A 24,050-nucleotide genomic window follows, 5' to 3' on the forward strand; every position below is an offset into this window, starting at 1 on the left:
GGTTTTTCACACTAGGTACTCTGAAACCATACTTTGACTTTGCATCTTTCAGACTATTGGTGCTGTCATTGATCTTGAACACTTTGGATTATTGTAACATCATTTACCTGGGATCTTATAAGAAAACCATCAAGAGATTGAGAATTATTCAAAATACAGCTATACCTCTAATCTTTGATCTGAAAAAGTCTGAAAATGTTTCAAAAAATTACATTGGTTGCCAATGGAGGCTAGAATTGTTTTCAAATTTGCCTGTTTGTGTTATTGGGCATTGCACAGACCTATCTTTTAAATCATTTTGTTCTACCAGTGAACGCCTGCCGTACATGTGGAATACTTTTGTTTTAATTTCTAACTTTGAAAGGATGCATATTTAAAAAATTCCTTGATAAGACTCTTATCTTTTCAAGCTAGTAAATAGAACAAAATTTTAAGTGATTTGATTCTGAATTCCCTCTCATATCAAACATTTAAATGATGGAGCATCCATGTTCCACGTGCCGTGTGGCACAGGAGGGGAGAGATGGAGCCACTACGTTAGCCCCTTCATGACCTCGGGGGGAGGGAAGGGGGTTTGTGGATCCCAGTCTACCTGAGGGTAGTTACAAAGGTTCAAATTTGATATGGAGGGTAACACAAGTGCGTCTCTGACAAAGCGCAGCCATTATTTGGCAGCAAAATCCTGAAAAAGTTATAAACTGGATCTGCAGAGGCCCTCTTCCCCTTTGGAGCAGGGATTCACCCCCCATCCCACCCCCAAATTTATTAATATGATGTTTCAAGCTTATCTGATTAACAAGGCTCCATGAATCCATCTATTGCATCCCTGATAGTGCTGGGGGTTCTCTCCCCGCCCCCCCCCCCCCCAAGAGCGCAAGTTCCCAATAGAAGTGCCACAGGGGACAGTCCACGCGCAGATGACTTGGATGATCGGGATTCCATTTTTATACCTTTACTTCCCCTGACAAGAACTTCTACAGTGGGTGATGAAGCTATAGCCACAGGACCCAGATCTAGGGGATGCTCCAGATCTTTGGGAGGACCCCACTGTGTGGCCTTCAGCGCTAATAGGGTTGATTTTTTTTTTTTTAATTCCTCCAGGAGTTAAAGCTAGAGACTCCTCATGCCTCTGAAGCGCAGTGCTCCCTTATGAGCAGCTCTAAACCACAGCCTTCCTGTTTTCCAGAGCATCCAGACATTACAAAGATTCTTACGGATCATTGGAAAGTGCCAGAAGGGCCCCTGTGGCCATGGCTATGAATAAGCTCTATCCAATGGCTGCTACCTTTAACCAGCTTTTTGTCCCCCCAAAGAAGGATTCTTTGGTGGTGCAGATTCCTAAGCGCACAGCTCTTCCTAGTGAAGGCAGCATGGTGTTGAAGGACACCCAAGACTGCAGAATAGATTTTGTACTGAAATAGCTTTTCAACTCCGTAGCCTCTGGTTTGAAAGCAGCCACGGCAGCATCCTTTGTCATTAAAGCCTGTAACTCTTGAAGAAAAATCTTAATAGAAAATTTTTATCCGGTGCCAAAGCAACCGTTAAAAGCAATGTTGCAGGTGTCACCAATTCTTTTTCAGACAACTCTAACATTGAAGAAACATTCAATGTCTCCTGTTCATTTTCTTGTTGGTGATTTTGGAATCTATTAGGCAAATAATATACTTGTGAGAATGGAGGTAAAGCCTCTTCTGTAATCTCCAGAACTTCCAATTGCAGAGAGTCTAACTCCAGACTCCCCTCAGCATTCCTTCTGACTGGAGTCAGAAGAGCTCCTACTTTGGGGGCTCTTCCGCTCGCAGGGAGCTGGTGATCCGGGGAATAGGAGGTGGCGCCCTAGTATTGGGACTAAGGGTGGTTTCAAGGCCCAAGGTGATCGCTTCTGTCCCACACGTACAGAGCGTCTCCAGCAGGGAAGTCACCGATTGCTGTGCTATCCCCTGCATACTCCACAGGAGCTCCTTAATGTTACCCAAAGCGGCCGCTCCGGAGTTCCGTGAGGTTGTTGCAGAACTCCTTCCTCTCCGCTTGGGCATTTTGAAGTCCAAGATAAGAAAGAGAAATTCAACTTAGGGAGGTTCTCCAGTGCGTAGCGTTCGGCCAAGCTAGTCAGCAGCCATCTTGGAGATGGGCCTAAGATTCTGGTTGGCCCCTACAGGAGGGGCCTTAAGCGCCTGGCCCAGTCAGGCCCTTAGGCCCCTCCCCGGTGTATCCTATGATGCACCAGGAAGGGGCAGGCCTGCCGGACAGACGCAGGCAGTAGCTGTCTGTCTGGCCAACAATTCCAGGTTTAGGGGGGGGGTCCTGGTGGGGGGGGGGGAAACTTTTTTTTTTTGGGGGGGGGGGGGGTCTGCAGGAAGGACTGGACATTCCTCCTGCCGGTGATGTAAAGGGTGAAGGGGGGTTCCAGCAGGAGGGATTGGGCATATCTTCTGCTTCGTGATGTTTGGGGGAGGGTTTGCGGGTGCCAGGCAGGAGAGACTGGGTATCCCTCTTGCTGCAATCATTGGGGGGGAGGTATTCTGGCAGCAGTGATTGAGCATCTCTCCTGATGGGGAACATTGAGGCGAGTTCAGGGGGGGGGGACGGGTGGCCACAGCTGCAGCCGCTAATTCCCAGCTGCAGGGAAATCCCTTCTCATGATAATCTCAGTGGCTGCAGCTGCTTACAATGTAGGCCAGCATTTTGCTGGCCTACATTGTATGCGTCTACTGCTGGCCTAGGGAGACGTGTACGGATGCCTAGGTCCACCTAAGGCTACTTCCGGGTCAAGCCACGCATGGAGATCCCTTGTCATGATAATCTTAGCGGCTGCGGCTGCTTACAATGTATGCCATCAAATTATATCATGCTACTTCCATCCAAAATGGTTTGTAAAACACACGTGGGGAATCTCAGAATGCCACCCTGTCTGATACAGTACAGTGTGGCAGCACTCTTCACTCGATTACCCAATTGTGCATTTACTTTCTTAATCTATATTGTTCTTTTTTTCTTTTTATACTTTTTTACTACTCATTTCATATGTGCTGGCAATTTAATAAATTACCTTGAAATTTCTCTTTTTATGTCACATTTGCTTAATCAAGCAACATTTCTTTTAGTTCATTTTAATTCATTTAGCTCCCATTACAGTCTAAGCTACTTAGCTTATCAAATGTCGCTGTTACACTGTACCCCACCAACACGTTTCTCTTCTTCTTCATAACAACTACATTCTTTCCACTCATTTGTTAATGAAGCACCCAGCCATGTCACACCTTAGGTGAGCTTAGGAGGGCTTGCGTGCCTTCCTAGGCTCCTAGAGTTGCCTCCAATGTAGGCATCCTGCCTCGGGAGGTTTTTTTGGGGGTTTTTTTTTGTTGTTGTTTTTGTTTTGGGTGGGGGGGGGGTTGAAAATGTGTGTCCCAATTGACTGGTTAGGCAGCAGTTGGCTGCCTATAATCAGGGCGCCGTTTATAGAATCTGGGCCTAAATGTGCTATTAAGTCATCACATTGTACTTGCACTCTTCTCCACACCTTCACCATGTTTCCATAAGCTAAACTAAACCTTAGGTTTATATACTGCATCTTCTCTATAACAGTAGAGCTTGGCACTGTTTACAAAAAATTAGAAAAGAGAACAAATAGAATATGGATTTGAACTAGTATGGCGAGGAGCGGAATTTACAACTTTGAAAATAGCCAAGTTTTCAAAAGTTTTTGAAATAGTTGGAAAGAGCCCAGATCGCACAGTTGGACAGGAAAATTATTCTACAACTCAGTAATTTTGAAAAGTAGAGACTTCCCTAGTTTGCTAATGTTATATTAGTGTCTTTACATTTCTATATTGATACATAATTATATTTACACTGATTCACTTTTACTTTTTTCAGTAACCTTAATTTATTTTCATTTTTACTAGTCTTCTCATTACAATTGTATATCATGAAAATTTACATACACACATTTTCACAGGACCCCCAAGGAAGGCAATAATTGCCAAAACACAGATTGTGTCAGGCCTGCATCATATTATACCTGTGCTTCAGTGTTGTATTGGTCTCATGGTTCCTGTATCAATTGAATAAATTTTTAACAGTTTTGTTACAGTAAAACTTTTACATCAAGGACATAAATTCCATGGTGCTTTTCTTGTTTTGACAACTACAATTGAGTCAGGGTCTCAAACTTCCCTGCCATTCATGTCTCCTCATACAGGGATCAATAGCCCTGCAGGATCTGGAACGCTTTGGTCTTATAACATGGCTCTTGAGTGTGCAGCACTAGTGCGCAGGGGCTACTCGGATAGTGTAGTTGCTACTAACTTGCAGAGTAAAAAGAAGTCAACCGTTGCAACATGTGCAAAGGCCTGGAAGTGTTTCCAATCCTGGTGTATTCGTAAGGGCGAAGACCTGGGCTCTGCGTCGAACCTGGTGGTGCTCATCTTTCTCCAGGAGGACCTGAAAAAGGGCCTAGCAGTTGGATCTCTGAGAGTTGAGATAGCCAGTCTTTCTTGCTTTGGTTCCAAGCCCCATGGGAATTCCCTTGTGGCTCATCCGGATGTAGTTAGATTTTTAAAGGGCGTGTTAAGGCTTTATCCTTCGCTACAACAGCTGTTTCTGACTTGGAATTTTAACCTGTTTCTCAGAGCACCAAGGAGATGGTGGTAGTTGTAGTCAGCCCTATGAACTGCTGGACCTTGCTTCTTTGATGGATCTCGCCTTTAAAACGGTATTTTTGGTGGTCATTAGCTCCGCTCAGTGGGTGTCATATCTTTAGGCTTTGTCCTGTAGATATTGCTTTCTTAGAATTACAATGTGACCCTGCGCACTATCCACTCTTTCTTGCCGAAAGTGGTTTCTAGCTTCTACATCAATCAAGAAATGTGTTTGCCAGCCTATGCAACCTCGGATTTGAATAAACATGACAGGGTATTGAAATTTCTGGATGTGCGCAGGCTTTTGCTGAGATATTTGGAAGTCACAAATGAGTTTAGTGTGTCAGATCATTCATTTGTCCTGGTTGGAGCGGCCTGATAAAGCAATGAAGGCCTCAATTTCTAGGTGAATTTATATGGCCATTTCTTCCCCCGTATCAGAGCTGGGAAGCAGTCTCCTATCTCGGTGAAGGCCCACTCCATGCAAAGAGTTTCCCCTGAGTAGATTTGTAGAGCAACTGTTACGTGGTCTTCTCTGCATACATTCATGAAGTTTTTAATAATATGAGCAGATTAAACATGTTTCTCTGGGAATTTTCCTGTACCCCTCCCTCTTCTGTGTCCTCTACTGGGATGACTGTCTGCTTTGTTACACACTGAAGAATTGGAAGGCAGTTCAGAGGTAAGAGAGTAAAAGTATGCAAATGAAGCTTCCTACAAGAGTTCTTATGAAAAGGGATTGACTATCTGAGGGTTCAGGAATAGAGTGTGGGTTTACAAGAGAGATTTAATGCTGTAAGAACCTAATCTTTCAGAGTTTGACCAAATAGTTCTGTGTACCTACCAAAAACAAATTGCCCTTGGTTTTATGTTTCTGCTTTTAAAATATGGACTAATTTTTGCATCAATCTTAACTGGCTGCCCTTTGACCCTTGTTGTAGAACAGTGGTCTCCAACATGCAGTCCTCAAACAGTTGGCTAAAATGCTCTTCAAACCTGTAAAGGCGTTAATTTCAATCATGCCCACTTGATATAGTAACTGCAAACAATCTCTTAAGTGTGTTACTCAGGTGTCTCATTTATGGAATTTGCTACTGTTAACAATCCAAAATAAAGTGAGCTTTTAAAATATATCTTTGAAGTGTTGTAGAACAATGTTAGTATTTTTAATGTTTAATACCCAGTCTGAACAAGCAGTTCAAGGCGGTTTACAAAATTTGTATTATTAGTATATATAAGCTTGAAATCTTTTGATGATCCTCAGAGTTTTTTGTATTCATACTGCGACCCTTTATATGAAAATGGTTGTAGAGCATGAGCTGGCTGGGGGAAACATCAGTTCTTGATATACCTCAGTTTTGAAGTCTCATGGTTTGGTGTTAGTAAAGTGTTATTTTGAAGCTTTACAAACTTGAATTTCACTGAGATGTATTCTGTAGAAATCTGCTTGTTACAATACGAATAGTCTATTGGTATAAAATGAAAGGATCATATAATGCAGGGGTGTCCAATGTCGGTCCTCGAGGGCCGCAATCCAGTCGGGTTTTCAGGATTTCCCCAATGAATATGCATGAGATCTATTTGCATGCACTGCTTTCAATGCCTATTCATTGGGGAAATCCTGAAAACCCGACTGGATTGCGGCCCTCGAGGACCGACATTGGACACCCCTGATATAATGTATGAGTTCTTGCTGTTTGTTTTTGAGAAGGACAAAGAGGGAATGAGGACTCATTTTTTGTTGTTTTTTGGACTTTTTTTTTATATCAAGCATTTTTCCATCAAGTGACCAGGAGAACACCACAACCCTGATTCCTGCTGCACACAACACAGGTGGCTCGCTGCCTGACCTGACAAACATCCATTTTCCTTCTCCTCTACCAATTCCATTAGATCCTGAGGAGTCAGCATTTCCAGCACTGAGCAACTCAACTAGCACTGGCAATCTTGCAGCAAATTTGACACATCTGGGCATCAGCACTGTCAGTCAAGGTAAGAAACAAATCTTCATCTCCTGTAAATTCACCATCATGAATATAAGCATACTGCAATTACAGGAAGAACACCTGCACTTTGGGAATCTGTGCACGTAACGTAGTAACATAGTAGATGGCGGCAGATAAAGACCCGAATGGTCCATCCAGTCTGCCCAACCTGATTCAATTTAAATTTTTTCTTCTTAGCTATTTCTGGGCAAGAATCCAAAGCTCTACCTGGTACTGTGCTTGGGTTCCAACTTCTGAAATCTCCGTCAAAACCTACTCCAGCCTATCTACACCCTCCCCCAAACGGCCATATACAGACACAGACCGTGCAAATCTGCCCAGTACTGGCCTTAGTTCAATATTTAATATTATTTTCTAATTCTAGATCCTCTGTGTTCATCCCAGGCTTCTTTGAACTCAGTCACCGTTTTCCTCTCCACCACCTCTCTCGGGAGCGCATTCCAGGCATCCACCTCCCTCTCCGTAAAGTAGAATTTCCTAACATTTCTCTTGAATCTACCACCCCTCAACCTCAAATTATGTCCTCTGGTTTTACCATTTTCCTTTCTCTGGAAAAGATTTTGTTCTACGTTAATACCCTTTAAGTATTTGAACGTTTGAATCATATCTCCCCTGTCCCTCCTTTCCTCTAGGGTATACATATTCAGGGCTTCCAGTCTCTCCTCATACATCTTCTGGCACAAGCCTCCTATCATTTTCGTTACCTTCCTCTGGACCGCGTCAAGTCTTCTTACATCCTTCACCAGTAAGGTCTCCAAAACTGAACACAATACTCCAAGTGGGGCCTCACCAACGACCTGTACAGGGGCATCAACACTTTCTACTGGCTACGTCTCTCTTTATACAACCCAGCATCCTTCTGGCAGCAACCACCGCCTTGTCACACTGTTTTTTCGCCTTTAGATCTTCGGACACTATCACCTCTCCCCGTCCATGCATATCAGCTTCTCACCTCCCAGCATATACGGTTCCTTCCGATTATTAATCCCCAAATGCATTACTCTGCATTTCTGTGCATTGAATTTTAGTTGCCAGGCAGACCATTCCTCTAACTTTTCCAGATTTTTTTTCTTATTTTCCACTCCCTCTTCGGTGTCTACTCTGTTACAAATCTTGGTATCATCTGCAAAAAGGCACACTTTTCCTTCTAACCTTTCAGCAATGTCATTCACAAACATATTTAACAGGATCGGCCCCAGCACCGAACCCTGAGGGACTCCAGTACTCACCTTTCCTTCCTCCAAGCGACTTCCATTAACCACCACCCTCTGGCATCTGTCTGACAGCCAGTTTCTAACCCAGTTCACCACTTTGGGTCCTAACTTCAGCCCTTCAAGTTTGTTCAACAGCCTCCTATGAGGAACCGTATCAAAGGCTTTGCTGAAATCTTAGTAAATTACATCTAGCATATGTCCTCGATCCTGCTCTCTGGTCACCCAATCAAAAAAATTCAAATCAGGTTCATTTGGCACAATTTACCTTTTGTAAAGCCATGTTGCCTCGGATCCTGTAACCCATTAGATTCAAGGAAGTACACTAGTCTTTCTTTCAGCAACACTTCCATTATTTTTCCAACAACTGAAGTGAGGCTCACCGGCCTGTAGTTTCCTGCTTCATCCCTGTGACCACTTTTGTGAATAGGGACTACATCCACTCTCCTCCGATCCCTGGGAACCACTCCCATCTCCAGTAATTTGTTGAATAAGTCTTTAATAGGATCCGCCAGAACTTCTCTGAGCTCCCTCAGTATCCTGGGATGGATCCTATCTGGTCCCATCGTTTTGTCCACCTTCAGTTTTTCAAGTTGCTCATAAACACTCTCTTCCGTGAACGGTGCAGAATCTACTCCATTTTCTCGTGTAACTTTGCCAAACAATCTCGGTCCTTCTCCAAGATTTTCTTCTGTGAACACAGAACAGAAGTATTTGTTTAGCACATTTGCTTTTTCCTCATCACTCTCCACATATCGGTTCCCAGCATCTTTTAGTTTAGCAATTCCATTTTTCATCTTCCTCCTTTCACTAATATATCTGAAAAAATTTTTGTCTCCCTTTTTTATATTTTTAGCCATTTGTTCTTCTGCCTGTGCTTTCACCAGACGTATCTTTCAGTTTCACCCTGTAGACCTTTCTGCACTCCTCTTCTTGGTTTTTTTTATATTTCACGAACGCCAACTCTTTCGCCTTTATTTTCTCCGCCACTAGTTTGGAGAACCATATTGGCTTTCTTTTTCTCTTGTTTTTATTTATTTTCTTCACATAAAGGTCCATAGCCATTTTTATCGCTCCTTTCATCTTAGACCACTGTCTTTCCACTTCTCTTATGTCTTCCCATCCTAACAGCTCTTTCTTCAGGGACTCTCCCATTTCATTAAAGTCCATACGTTTGAAATCTAGGACTGTAAGTATCGTGCGGCGCTCTCCACTTTAGCCGTTATATCAAACCAAACTGTTTGATGATCGCTACTTCCCAGGTGAGTACCCACTCGAACATTAGAGATTCTCTCTCCATATGTGAGGACCAGATCCAATATCGCTTTTTCCCTCGTGGGTTCCGTCACCATTTGTCTGAGCAGAGCCTCTTGAAAGGCATCCACAATCTCCCTACTTCTTTCCGATTCCGCAGACGGAACATTCCAGTCCGCATCCGGCAGGTTGAAATCTCCCAACAGCAGCACCTCCTCTTTCCTTCTAAACTTTTGGATATCTACAATCAGATCCTTATCAATTTGCTGCGATTGAGTCAGAAGTCTGTAGACTATACCCACGTAGATAGAAGTTCCATCTTCTCTTTTCAGAGCGATCCATATCGCTTCTTCCTCTCCCCAGGTCCCTTGCATTTGGGTCGCTTGGATATTGATCTTTACACAGAGAGCTACTCCTCCACCTTTTTGACCATCTCTGTCCTTCCTAAAAAGATTATATCCTGGTATGTTTGCATCCCATCCATGTGATTCACTGAACCATGTCTCTGTGATAGCGACAATATCTAGATCTGGTCAGAGTGGTACACAAAAATTTCAGGCTGACAGCATGGGATTGTGGACTTCATGGCAGTAATCCTGGAATTAGTTCCATGAGCTTGGGCAGGAATGACTCAAGGGGTTATGGCACCCTGAACCAACTTTTTTACCTCTGAGACCCTCACCCATGATCCACTAAGCTTCCTCTCTATCTCAGCTATCCCACCCCCAATACTTGTGATAAAGGGCACCAAAATCCTGAATCCCAATCCAACATTTCCCTCCCCACCTGTAGAGGGGAGGGAAGAGAGAGGGAGAGATGCCAGATTGGGATTTTGGCACCCTTTATCACTGGCACCTTGGGCTTGGGTGCATATGAGACCCCTTCAAAGGACTATGTTTTGCTGCTGGTCACCTCAGTTAAATGATCTGGAACAGATTTTGCTTCCCCTGTTCAAATCTAAATGTATTCTGGCTTAGTAGTTGTACACCATCAGTTTGTAGTGAGAAGTGGAATTTGAGTTCTATAATGGCTAGTGGTCACAACAGATGCCAGCCTAAGTGATAGGGGAATGTTTTTACCCAGGGTCAGTGGTTTTTGGTAGAAAGATCCTAGTCGATATATTGTCTCAAAATGAGAACCATCTGGTTAGGTTGTTTAAATTTTGGTCGCTCCTTCTGGGCAAGGTGGTGCGAGTGCTGTTGGACAATTTAACAGCAGTGGCATATACCAACCACCAAGGAGAAACAGGGTCAGCTAGTAGCAAGGAGGTTGACTTGATTATGCTTTAGACCAGTGGTCTCCAAACCTGTCCTGGAGGACCACTAACCAGTCGGGTTTTCGGGATAGCCCTAATGAATATGCATGGGGCAGATCTGCATTCCTATCATTTTCATTACTTGCAAATCTCTTTCATGCATATTAATTAGGGCTATCCTGAAAACCTGACTGGCTGGTGGTCCTCCAGGACAAGGTTGGAAACCACTGCTTTAGACGGAGAGGCACTTTACAGCTCTGTCAGCATCTCACATAGCAGGAATAGAAAATATTCAAGCAAACTTTCTCAGCAGAAATGCTCTGGATCCAAGCAAATGGATTCTAACCAAAGGGCATCTAATCATGGATTTCATAGCCACATTCCAGAATGCTCACAGGAGGAATGGCTCTGGTTCATTCATGGTCTTTGTTGGGTCTTCTTTATATGTAGCTTTCATGGCCTTTGTTGAGTAAAGTTATTTAGAGAATAGAGAATCATTAGGAACTAGTAGCTTGAGGCTTGAAATTGGCCAAGGAGACCATAGTACAGAGATCATTAGGCTGCTGGTAGGGTATCCTCCACCTCTTATCGGTATCTGACTGTGGTAGATTCAAGGACTTATTCTAATGCAAGATGCAACAACTTTGCTATTGAGAGAGCTAGGGTCCTAAAGTGGGGTTACTCCTCTAGGGTTATAGCAACTTTATTGGTTTCCAGAAAATAGAGAGTTGGTGTACAGAACATCAAATAAGCCTGTTAAGAGCTGCTGTTTCAGAGGTCTAGGAAATGGGTTCTTTTGCCAGTTTTCCTTTTATCCAAAGGATTTCATCTGTTTCATCTCTTTCAGTCAGTCTCCTTACTGGTCTTTGGACAGTCGGTTGATGGGGATCATTGTGGTTATCATCGTAGGTTGGATGTGGGGTGGGTGCTTCTTTGGCATTTGCCAAGGAATAGCGAGTTTAGGAAATGAGATGCTTAGTGCTTTTTGTAGGCCCAGAAAGGATGAGGGGACCTCGAAGGCTACTGTTGCATGCAGGATTAAAGAGATTATTGATTTCATGCATATTTTGTGGGTAGACCAGTGCTCTCTACTTAAGGTCAAGTGTCATTAGCAGAACACATATTGATTCTGCCTTAAGGGATTTGCAGGGTCATATTTACATTCCCTTTTCTGATACTGTATTATAATCTAGAAGTGCAGGCAAGGCTTGATGCTGCTTTTGGAGCCTGTTCATTATTTATGAGTAACGCTAGATCCCACCCTTGGAGAATACTGCTTTGGTACATCTGGACTGATCTGGAGAGACGATCAGGAATGTTAAATTAGGTCTTATTGTTAACTTTCTTTCCTTGAGTCCCTCCAGATCAGTCCAGAACCCTGCTCAGTGTTTCTATGTTTGTGAATAGCTACATAGATATGTTATTTCAAGGATTTTCAAACTTTTTCACTTCTCTATTTGTTCCATGAACCAAGACTTCAAATGTTTTCCATTTGTCTGTCATTGAGTTTTTCCTAGTGTTTATGGGGAGCTAAATTCACTGCTTTATTAAGAAAATACTGGCTGTTTCTAGGCTGCACAGAATACTACAGTATATAGAGCGGTGACATAATTCAGTAGTTCTAAGGCCCCCACCTGCTGGCAGGAGAGTATATACTCTAGCATCTGGATAGACTTGAGGAAAGAAAATTAGCAGGTAAGATCTAATTTAATCTTTTGATTCCACCAGAAAAGGTACCAAGCAATAGTACCTGTATTGTGAAATGGCCGATAAATACAGACTTTTTTTAACCTTCAAAGAACACCTAATTAATAATTATTTATTAATGCTTTTATGATTAAGCTGCACATTAATTGTGATTAACTCATTATTTGTCATGATTAAAAATATTTGTGGCTAATAAATTTAATCGCATTGCAGCACCTTTGTCCTCCCAACATCTCTCCTTCTCTTTGATGTTGAACCCCCACAGCCTCAGTATGATATCTCTCCCAAGCCTGTGATTACTATTACTACTATTTATCATTTCTATAATGCTGAAAGGCATGTGCAGTGCTGTACATTTAAACTGCAATAGACGGTCCCTTCTCAGAAGAGCTTACAATTTATTCAGGTTTCAGGTTTATTTAAAATTTGATAGTATTGCCTATAAAACTTCTAGGTGATGTACATATTAAAAACAAAGTCATTATTTTAAAGCTTAAAAATTAAACCAGCTTAGACATAGACTAACTTGATACAGAAGGAAAAAAGGGAAAGAACTACATTGGTTATAGGAAAGACATGACATATAGGGACAGACAGGACATGTCATCGAGAGGTCAGGAAAGCAAAGAGAGAATATGAGGAACGACTGGCAGGAGAGGCAAGAAACTTCAAACCCTTCTTCAGGTATGTGAAAGGGAAACAACCAGCCAGAGAGGAAGTAGGACCACTGGACGACGGAGACAAGAAAGGGGCGATAAAGGAGGAAAAAGAGATAGCTGACAGGTTAAACAATTTCTTCTCGTCAGTCTTCACCAGAGAGGACACATCCAATATCCCAGAACCCGAGGTGATTATAAGCGGAGAACACGACGAAAGGCTGGTACAACTAGAGGTAAGCAAAGAGGATGTCCTCAGGCAGATAGACAGACTAAAGAGCGACAAATCACCGGGCCCGGACGGCATCCACCCAAGGGTAATAAAAGAACTGAGAAACGAAATAGCAGAGACACTTCGCCAAATATGTAACCTCTCCCTAAAAACTGGGGAGATCCCAGAGGACTGGAAAATAGCAAACGTCACGCCCATCTTTAAGAAGGGATCAAGGGGTGACCCGGGGAACTACAGGCCTGTGAGCTTGACCTCGGTTCCAGGAAAGATGATGGAAGCAATGGTAAAGGACACAATCTGCGAACACATAGAAAACAATGGACAACTGAAGGAGAGCCAGCATGGCTTCTGCAAGGGAAGGTCATGCCTCACAAATTTACTGTACTTCTTTGAGGGAATAAACAGTCAGATGGATAAGGGGGAATCCATAGACATCATTTACCTTGACTTCCAAAAAGCCTTCGACAAGGTACCTCACGAACGGCTACTTAAAAAGCTGTGGAACCACGGGGTGCAAGGGGATATCTACCGATGGATCAAACACTGGTTGGCGGGCAGGAAACAAAGGGTTGGAGTAAAGGGCAAATACTCAGATTGGCAATGGGTCATGAGCGGAGTTCCGCATGGGTCGGTGCTGGGACCCCTACTGTTCAACATATTTATCAATGATCTGGAGATAGGGACTAAATGTGAGGTTATCAAATTTGCTGATGACACCAAACTCTGCAGCAGGGTTAGAAACACGGAAGACTGCGAAGACCTGCAAAGGGACCTAACGAGACTGGAAGACTGGGCAAAAAAGTGGCAAATGAGTTTTAAAGTAGAGAAATGCAAGGTCATGCATGTAGGGAAAAAGAACCCGATGTTCAGCTACAAAATGGGGGGAACACTGCTAGGGGTGAGTAACCTGGAAAGGGACCTGGGGGTGATGGTCGACACATCACTGAAACCATCGGCGCAATGTGCGACAGCCTCAAAGAAAGCTAACAGAATGCTGGGCATCATCAAAAAGGGTATCACAACCCGGACGAAGGAAGTCATCATGCCGCTGTACCGCACAATGGTGCGACCGCACCTGGAGTACTGTGTTCAATTCTGGTCACCGTACCTCAAGAAGGACATGGCGGTACTCGAGGGAGTGCAGAGGAGGGCGACTAAACTGATAAAAGGTATGGAAAATTTTTCATACGCCGACAGGTTAAAAATGCTGGGGCTGTTCTCCCTGGAGAAGAGGAGACTTAGAGGGGACATGATAGAAACCTTCAAAATCCTTAAGGGCATAGAGAAAGTGAATAAGGATAGATTCTTCAAACTGTGGGGAGCCACAAGCACTAGGGGTCACTCGGAGAAATTGAAAGGGGACAGGTTTAGAACAAATGCTAGGAAGTTCTTTTTTACACAGAGGGTGGTGGACACATGGAACGCGCTTCCGGAAGATGTGATAGGCCGGAACTCTGTACAGGGGTTCAAGGAGGGTTTGGACAGGTTCCTGGAGGATAAAGGGATAGAGGGGTACAGATAAAACTGAGGTAGGTTATAGAAGTGGTCAGAAACCACTTCACAGGTCACGGACCTGATGGGCCGCCGCGGGAGCGGACCGCTGGGCAAGATGGACCTCGGTCTGACCCAGTGGAGGCAACTTCTTATGTTCTTATATAGGGGTTGGGGGAGTTTCTTCCAGAGAGAATGATAGGATGGACATAGGTACTTTCGTGTGAGAGTGATTTAGGAATTGAAAGCAGCCTCAGAAAAGTGAGCTTTTAGTTTGGATTTAAATACTGCTAGAGACAGAGCTTGATGTATTGACTCAGGCAGTCTGTTCCATGCATATGGTGTAGCAAGATAGAAGGGGTGGAGTTAGCAGTGGAAAGGAAGGGTACGAATAAGAAGGACTTACCCGATGAACAGAGTTCAAGGGGGGATGGAGGGGACCATAGGGGGAGATAAGTGAGAAGAAATATTGAGGGGCTACAGAATGAATGCACTTGTAAGTCAGTAAGAGGAGTTTGAACTGCATTTGGAAATGGATGGGGAGCCAATGAAATGGCTTGAGGAGAGTGGTGGAATATAAGTTGTGCAGTAGAATTTTGAACAGATTGAAGAGAGATGGTTGAGTGGAAGACCTAAGAGAAGCAAGTTGCAACAGTCTAAGTGAGAGGTGATGAGAGTGTGTATTAAGGGTTTTGGTAGTGTGCTCGGAAAGGAAAGGTCAGATTTTGGTAATATTATAGAGGAAGAAGCAACAGGCTTTAGCGGTTTGTTGGATCTGAGTGGAGAAGGAGAGAGAGGAGTCAAATGACTCCGAGACTGTGAGCTGATGAGATAAGGAGGAGAAGAGTGTCCACAGAAATAGAGAATATGGGGAGGTAGTGATTGTCCACAAAAATAGAGAATGTGGGGAGGTAGTTTTAGACAGAAAGATAAGGAGCTTTGTCTTAGCCTTATTTATTTATTTATTCAATTTTTTAGCCAGTCCTCCCAAAGGAGCTCGGAACGGGTTACAAATCAGGTACTCGAGCATTTTCCCCATCTGTCCCGGCAGGTTCACAGTCTAATGTACCTGAGGCAGTGGAGGAGTGACTTGCCCAGGGTCACAAGGAGCAGCACAGGGTTTGAACTCACAACCTCAGGGTGCTGAGGCTATAGCTCTAACCACTACTCCACACTCAGTTTTAAATGCGATGAGACATCTTTCCCTCTCTCAACCTCACCTCCAACCTGGGTGTACTGTAAAGCTGATCTTCTATTGGTCCCTGGACTTGATGTACATACACTGGCTGCTGCCTACTCTGAAAAGTTCCTTTGGACCCACCTACCCCCGTGTAAACAGAAAGTTATGTAGGAGGGAGAGCTTCAGAGCAGGTTGCAAAGTTGTCTATATGTATCACTGCCAGGGTCAAATAGAAGACCAGTTTTAAGATAGATTGGGAGGGGGCGGGATTTGAGGGAGGGTAAAAATGCCAAACCCTAGGAGGGGGAAGAAGAGGGGAGTGGAGGGAGAGATGCCAGACCTCATACCAAGAGGGGAGAGGGATTAAATTTTTTGGACAGTGGGAGGTAGGGATGGTGTGTGATGGAGAGGGGATGGAAAGAAAGATACTAGATAATGGGAGGGAGGGGAAGGAAAGAGATGTTTGATAATGGGAAGAAAAGAAAGGGAGAAATTAGGACCTGGAGGTGGGAGGAAGAGTCAGTCTTTTAATCACACAATTAATTGCATTTAAAAATTTTAATCGAAATACAGCCCTATAATTAGCATGTAATAATACTCTAGAAGCCATGTGTATTATAATATGCAAAATGTATTTGTATTGTAAAATTAATGACTCTAAAAGGTGCTGCTACATTGACATTCATGGGCCTCCAATTTACAACACAGAGCACAGTTCTCTCTCACATGCTATCTTGTTAATGTGGATAATTTGGTATCAATGTCCATTCAGACCTGGCCTGTTGAGATTGATTTAGTTTGAATTAGTTCAGGCCTTTTCATTGGCGATACAAGTGAGTTAAATTCAGATACTGTATGTATTTCCTTGTCCCTAGAGGCCTGCAATCCTAATGACTAGATTTATTATTTAAAAAAAAAAAAATGAACATACATCAACATGCATTGTTTATTGCAGGTCCCATTTTATATAGTGGGACCTACTTTCTAATGGTGGTAGCGCCTTTTATTAAATCTAGCTGTAAGTTTGTACCTGAAGCAGTGGAGGTTAAAATGATATGTCCAGGATCACAAGAAGCATCAGTGAGATCTAATTATGATGGTCTTGGTTTTCAGCCTACTGTGCTAACTACTAGTCAGTACTGTGTGTGTGTGTGTGTGTGGTAGCGCTATAGAAATGATTAGTAGTAGTAGTACTCCAGGATTGGATTTATGTTTTAAACTGTTGTGGTGTCAAGATGTCATTTGGTCATTACTGAATTGTCACAGATTAAATGTTACTGACCTGCACAAGTATTAATGAGGAGCAATCAGAGCAGGCTTGGAAAATGTCATTCATTTTTCTAGAACTTTACACAGAAGTTACATCCTTACTTTCACTGTTTCGATTGTGTTTCCCTTCCCCCATTTAAAAAATGTTAACTGAAAGGTTTTTTTTCCCTACCTGCTGTACTTTTGTTCTGGGATTTTGGCTGACTCTGCTTTCCCAGAGATTGTTATGTTCAAGATCAAAATATCAAATATTAGATGTATTACCAATAAAATAAAGATTTATATTTTTCAATTGTAGGAATGACACCAACACAAGGCACAATCACAGGGTCATCTTCACATCGGCAGCCTTCAGTCAGTCCCCTTTCTTTAAACACAGACTCAAGAAGGCAGCAGTCACAGCAGATGTCTCCCACAATGCCCCCTCTCTCACCGATCACGCAGGTATGATGCAAGAGTACAACCATAGCTCCAAAGGAACACAGTATCCTTTTCATCCCCCTTTATTTAATTTCAGAAGTAGATCACCTATCACTACTGTATCAGGTGGGAAGAAACCCGATGACTACCTTTTAATACACATCTGGCCACTAGTTTCATATTACCATCAGTTTCCAGAGGGAGTTTTGATGTTTTATTGCCACTTAACCTGAGGCATTATGTATTAGTAACATAGTAAATGACAGCAATACTACAGTATATCATGGCTCCACTGTGCATTATTTTTCATTGCAAATGTATGTCCCTTTACAAACTGTGCAACACCTTTGCCATAGCCATAAAAACCAGGAATTCCTTGAAAAAGAATAAAATGTCCTCCTTTTGGGGCTCTGCATTTCTCTTCCAAGATCATTTGACTGACTCTTCTATGATGTCTGTTATGCTTGGTTAGATTCACATGGGTGGTAGTGTCATGACTTGTCCATTCCATTGGCACCTGTATTCGTATGAGGTAGCAATTTCAGGCATCTTAAGAGCTGCATCACCATTTGCTTTAGTGGTTAAATGGGCATTCACTTTATTGAAGAATGTCGAATACCCTGTCAGTTAATTTTCTATTTACTCATGTAAATTTTCATTTTGTGAAATATTGGTTAACCTCTTGCTGTAAAGTTCATGTCCATGATAGGCAGGTGTATGTTTTATGTCAATAGAAAGTTCATGTACATGTTAGTATTTTGTGTTTTTCTCTCCATTTGGAAGGCTGTGGCTGTGGATGCATTGTCTTTGGAGCAGCAGCTTCCTCCATACTCCTTTTTCACCCAGGCAACTTCGCAGCAGCAGACCCAAGTTCAAAGTCTGCCTCAAATGCAGAGCTCCGGGTTACAGCGAGGGGCGCAACTTCCTCCTCTCTCAGTGACTATATCGTCATCCATCCCACAGTCGCCTCCAGGCAACCAGACACAGCCTTCAATGGCTATAGATATTAACTCGGTAAGCTTCAGTTACTGCTTTGCTTGGAATAAAGATAGAGTTGAAGTGTTCAGCAAAAAGCTATAGCCTGGATTATATGTTCCTTTAGGTTTAGAGATCTGAAGAAATAAAATAATATATATTGGTGTATGTGCCTGTGTACATCATGCAAACAAAAGCCAAAAATAAAACCCACATACATCTAATGCATTAGAGAGAACAGATGCAATAATTGTTCTAACTCTTGTCAATATGTTTGAAGCAGTAATGACCAAGAATTACCGTATTTTCACGCATATAACACGCACGCTATACACGATTTTACAAACCGAGCATAACCATGCGCGTTATATGCGTGAGCGTGTTTTACAATTTGTTTTTTACATTGCTGGTACCCCCCCCCCCCGACGTCCGATTCATCCCCCAGCCCCCCCCCCCGCACCGTTTGCGGTGGAGAAGCAGCCTACCGTGGGTTCGTGATGCCAGTGAGCCCTGCGCTGCTTCCTCTGCCGCGGTCCCGCCCCTTCTCTGCGCTGCTTCCTCTGCTGCGGTCCCGCCCCTTCTCTGATGTCAGAAAAGGGGCGGGACCGCAGCAGAGGAAGCAGCCCAGAGAAGGGGCGGGAACGCGGCAGAGGAAGCAGCGCAGGGCTCACTGGCATCGCGAACCCACGGTAGGCTGCTTTTCCACCGCAAACGGTGCGGGGGGGCTGGGGGATGAATCGGACGTCGGGGGTGTGTGCGAGCGGTCCTTCAGGGTGGGGGGGCCAGCGGTCCTTCGGGATGGGGCATCAGGCTTTCAGGGTGGGGCGGGCCTTCAGGGGGGGGACAGGACTTCAGGGGCAGGGCGGCGAGAGGAGAGTCGGGGCGGCAAGCGGTATACGCGTGTGCGCGCTATATGTCAATTTATTTACATAAATGTTGTTTTCCCGCGCGCTATACCCGTGTGCGTGTTTTACACGGTGCGCGTTATATGCGTGAAAATATGGTAATCGCCATTCTCTGAAGACAAGCAGGCATGATATTCTGACTTGTGAGTGACATCATCCACAAAACCTGGTATAGCTACTACCAAGTGCACTGTCACTTTAAATTTTTTAGGCAGTTCCTGTACTGCGCATGTGCAAGTGTCTTTCTGCCCGATGGCGCACAAGACCAGCAGCTCTTTGTTTTCCACAGAGCTCAGAAACTGTCTTTGGTTTTTTTCTTCATCTGACCAAACTTTTGTAATTTTTTTTGTGCCTTCCTATCCTTTATTTAATATAGTTTTCTTCATAATTCAGAGTTTGTATCATGTTCCAGTATTCAATCTGACTTTGGTTTATTTTTGTCAACTTTTCAATTTTTGGTCTTCGGGCCACCTAGATTGTTTTCAGGATACTTTTCACTCAAGCTCTCCGGGCCATTGAGCCTTTGACTTAGCGTCAGCCATTTTCTTCTTCATGTCCAAGACAGTATCAAGAGGCTTTAAGAAACATTCTCGATGTAATCAGACTATCTCAGGCTCTGATCCATATAATTGGTGTGTCTAGTGTCTTGGTCCTAAATATAGGAACATTAACTGTGCTCTCTCTATATATGCAAAAGAGATCACTCAAATCCCAGAAATTTCAGTTCAAAAAACTTTTCAGTATCATGTCAGCTTTAACATTGAGCATAGTGGGAGACTTGGAACCCAAGACTCACCATCCTGTGACCCTCAACATCGATATCGGCGCCAAGTGCATCAACGCTGCATCCAGAGCATTGAGCATCAGGCTCCTTGCAGAGGCAGGACTCCATTTCATCTTCATTGATGCTTCAATCATCGAAGGATGTAGCATGTAAGAAAACTAAGATCTAGAAGCACAAACATTCTTCCCCTCTAGGTATGCCACTACTTCCTCGCAAGCATCGATGCACAGATGACCGTTCTTCTCTCATCCAGATGATGTAGATGAGCCTTGACATTGAGGTCTCCCATGCCCCACCAACCAGTACAGCAGACTGCTTCCATGTTGATGTCTCTTCTGGTACTGGCACACTCTCAAGGAGGCGATCCGGGTTATGCTCAGACAAGAGCTTTTGGGGCTACTGCAATTGCAATCTTCACAGGCTTTAAAGACTTCCATGCCCTATAATACATCAAAGTGTTAATAAAGGACATAGTTGTGCACTCCTGCTCAACGTCTGGCATCGAAGTTGACACCAACCTACTCAATGCATTCATCATCATCGGTGGAGGACTTATCTACTGTTTCAGAACATCTGCTTCAACCTTGACACTTGCTTCACAGTTGACACTTCTTGTGACACATACTCCCTGATTCGCCTAATAGGGAGTACTTTAAGGAGTCTTGACTCTAATAACTCCAACCATTCAGATGAGGAGCTGCCAGAATACACAGCAGAAGAATCCTTTGCTCTACCTTCTGATCCTTCTCCTCCTCAGTGGTACACATCTCCATGGGACAAGCTTTTTCCATCAAAATGGAACGAGAGGAGGAACCTTGTTCCAAACTTTTTGAACTCATTGTTTTTTAAAGTGCTACCAAATGTATTCATTAAGGTACCCTTACACCAGGGGTCTCAAAGTCCCTCCTTGAGGACCGCAATCCAGTCGGGTTTTCAGTATTTTCCCAATGAATATACATGAGATCTATGTGCATGCACTACTTTCAATGCATATTCATTGGGGAAATCCTGAAAACCCGACTGGATTGCGGCCCTCCAGGAGGGACTTTGAGATCCCTGCCTTACACAAAGTCACGAAAGATACTTTATTTAAAAACTGGGAGACTCCCCTTTCAGTCCAGGTAGCTTCTAGAAAGATAGACAGAATGTATAGAATTCAGACATATCCAGGGTTTGACGGAGCTCAACTGCAACACCATTCGTTAGTTGTGGAATCTGCCCTCAAACGTTCATGGCAGTTAACGCTTCTGCTTCTCCAAGCAGAGAAGCCAGAACATTGGACTCTTTTGGCAAACACATTTTCCAGTCGTCTTTGCTCAACAGAATTATGGACTTCCAGCTTTACGTGTCCATTTACTTCAAATCTTTAGTGAAACGATTGTCAGAATTTGAGAAATTTCTTCCCCCAGACATTTTTTAAAAGAATTTTAAAAATTATCCAAGAACTTGTTTACTACTAAAAGTTCATAGCTAGAGCAGCTTTTGATGTAAAGAATATGCAGTAGCCATTGCAATGTGCCGTTTGACCTGCTTTGAGTTTCTGATCTGGAAACTTTAGTTCAAGAACATCTTTCCATTGTGCCTTGAAAGAGAGATAACCTGTTTGGAGAGAAAATTGAAGAAGCTGCAGATAAGATTTTGAAAAAGAAAAACCACACAGATACTATGACAACTTTATCTAAACCAAAATCTTTCAGTCTTTTCATTGACCAGAAGATATTATACCTCATCCAGATGTTCATATTATTCTAATGCTAAATGCTGCTATAATCAGTCTTCATCCTCATCTTCTAGGCCTGCTGCTCAACAGAGACTACAGAAATCACAGTCTTAGTCTCAATCTCAATCCAAACAGCAGTCATCCTTTTGACTCCTTTCATAGAAAAATGAAGGTAGATAAAGACCATATAGTCTATCTAGCTGCCTAGCTATGCTATCCACTATCCTCTCCACTTTCTTAGAGATCCAAAGTCCCAAGCTGTCTTGAATTCAGATACTCTTCTTCTCATCTAGAGACTGCCAACATTCCCCTGACTCTTATTCTCATCTTCCCATCGGAGGCAGATTAATCTGCTTTTACCAATGTTGTATTCTTATCACAACAGATCAGTGGGTGTGTCAAGTTTTCATTCATGACTACATCTTACGCTTGCTCAGAAAACCTCAAACCACCCACCCAAAGTCTCCTGTCAAATCGCTCCAGAAGACCCTCTTTCACCAAGAACTCTTGGCCCTTCTCTAGCTAAATGCAATAGAACCTGTACCTCTGCAGAAGACAGGCCAAGGTTCTACCCCAAGCATTTCCTAATACTGAAAAAAAGAGGCCTTTGACTTATTTTAGATCTCCAGGTCCTAACACTTACTTGCTGAAGGAGAATTTCCGCATGGTATCTCTGGAACTCTTCTACCTCTCCTGAGAGACTATTGGCTCTGCTCTCTAGATCTCACATTTCCATTCTGCCTGCTCACAGACAGTACCTTTACTTTCAAGTTGGATCTCAACACTTCCAATACAAGGTTTTACCTTTTGGCCTAGCTTCAGCTCCTTGTGTCTTCACAAAATCCCTACTGGGGACAGTCCTTTGCTCGTGGGGGTTTCGCATATTTCTGTACTTAGACAACTGGTTGATCAAAGCATCATCGCAAATTGCTCAGCATGCTATAACCTCAACAGTTTTGTCTACTGAAGCTGCTCGAGTTTGCTATCAGTTACCAAAGGTCACATCTACACTTATCTCAGATATTGGAGTTCATGGGAGCTCTCTAAGACACTACATAAGGTTGAGCTTTTCTACTGAAGTAGAGTGTCGACAATCTGATTCACTTGTGTCCGTCTCCACTCTTCTATGCATTACTCCATATCAGATTTTATGGCTTCTTGGTCATATGATGTCCACAGTATGTCACCCCATATGCACATCTTCACCTCAGAATCCCACAATGGACCCTATGGACCCAGTGGTTTCAAGTCATGAGACATCTGTCTGCTCCAATCCAAGTCACCTCAAATCTTTGTCACTCTCCAGTTGTCTCACAAACTTCCCTTTCAGCCTCCCCCACCACCAAAAATTCCTAACCACAAATGCTTTGATGTTAGGATGGGGTGCTCATCTGGGTGGACTCCATAATCAGGAAGTATGGTCTCACCATGAACAAACCCTCCATATCAATCTCCTAGAATAGCGAGCAACAGGCAACACTCTCAAACATTCCAGGACCAACTCCTCCACCAAGTAGTCCTTGTTTGTACAGACAATCATGACACCATGTTCTGCCTTAACAACCAAGGTTCTCGCCCCCTTTGCATGGAAGCAATCCATATTTCAACTTGGGCAACTGCTCGCAGCATACTTGTTGGGGTAGTTTAGCTAGCGAGAAAGCAGAATGTGTTAGCAGACAAACTGAGCAGATTTCTTCAGTCCCACAAATGGTCTCTCAGTACAACCATCTTGAGTTGCATTTTCTCCAAATGGGAGGTTCCAGAGAAAGATCTTTTTGCTTCCTCCCACAACAGCAAACTTCCACTTTTCTGATCCAGACTCTATACCCCCAATCAGCGTTGGCTACCTTCCTTATTCCTCTACGTATTTCCTCCGATATCGCTCATCGGGAAAACTCAAACTTCACCAAGATGGAGGCACCATGATCCTCATAGCATCCCATTGTCCTTGTCAACTTTGGTTCCAATTCCTAGAACTTTCATCCAAGGAACAGTACAAGTTGCAACAGTTTCCAACACTACTAATACAGAATCAGGGATCCCTCCTTCATCCCAACCCCTGACCGTTGGTGCTCACAGCAAGGTCTCTTGAAAGAAATCACCTAGTGAGTGCTTTTTGCCTTTTGGCTGCAGTTTCTGTTGTTATTGGAGCATCTAGAACACATAAGAACATAAGAATAACCATACTGGGTCAGACCACTGGTTCATATAACCTAGTATCCTGTTTCTACAGTGGCCAATCCAGGTCACAAGAATCTGGCAAAAATCCAAATAGTATTTGCTTCCCCATGTCTGTCTCAATTGCAGACTATGGACTCTTCCTCCAGGAACAATTGCAGGTGGAC

At 43.4% G+C, this 24,050-nt stretch overlaps 1 protein-coding gene across 2 annotated transcripts in view; it reads left to right on the forward strand.

The window, feature by feature from the left end:
• CRTC1 (CREB regulated transcription coactivator 1) overlaps positions 1–24,050 on the forward strand; it is a 387,940-nt gene that overhangs the window by 219,423 nt on the left and 144,467 nt on the right. For both annotated transcript variants that reach the window (XM_033955481.1, XM_033955482.1), the window contains exons 8-10: positions 6,412–6,632; positions 17,200–17,345; positions 18,105–18,335. In XM_033955481.1, the coding sequence (XP_033811372.1) occupies positions 6,412–6,632; positions 17,200–17,345; positions 18,105–18,335 (598 nt within the window). The remainder of the gene's footprint in view (positions 1–6,411; positions 6,633–17,199; positions 17,346–18,104; positions 18,336–24,050) is intronic.

This window comes from Geotrypetes seraphini, chromosome 8 (assembly GCF_902459505.1).
Source record: "Geotrypetes seraphini chromosome 8, aGeoSer1.1, whole genome shotgun sequence".
NCBI classification, from domain to species: Eukaryota; Metazoa; Chordata; class Amphibia; order Gymnophiona; family Dermophiidae; genus Geotrypetes; species Geotrypetes seraphini.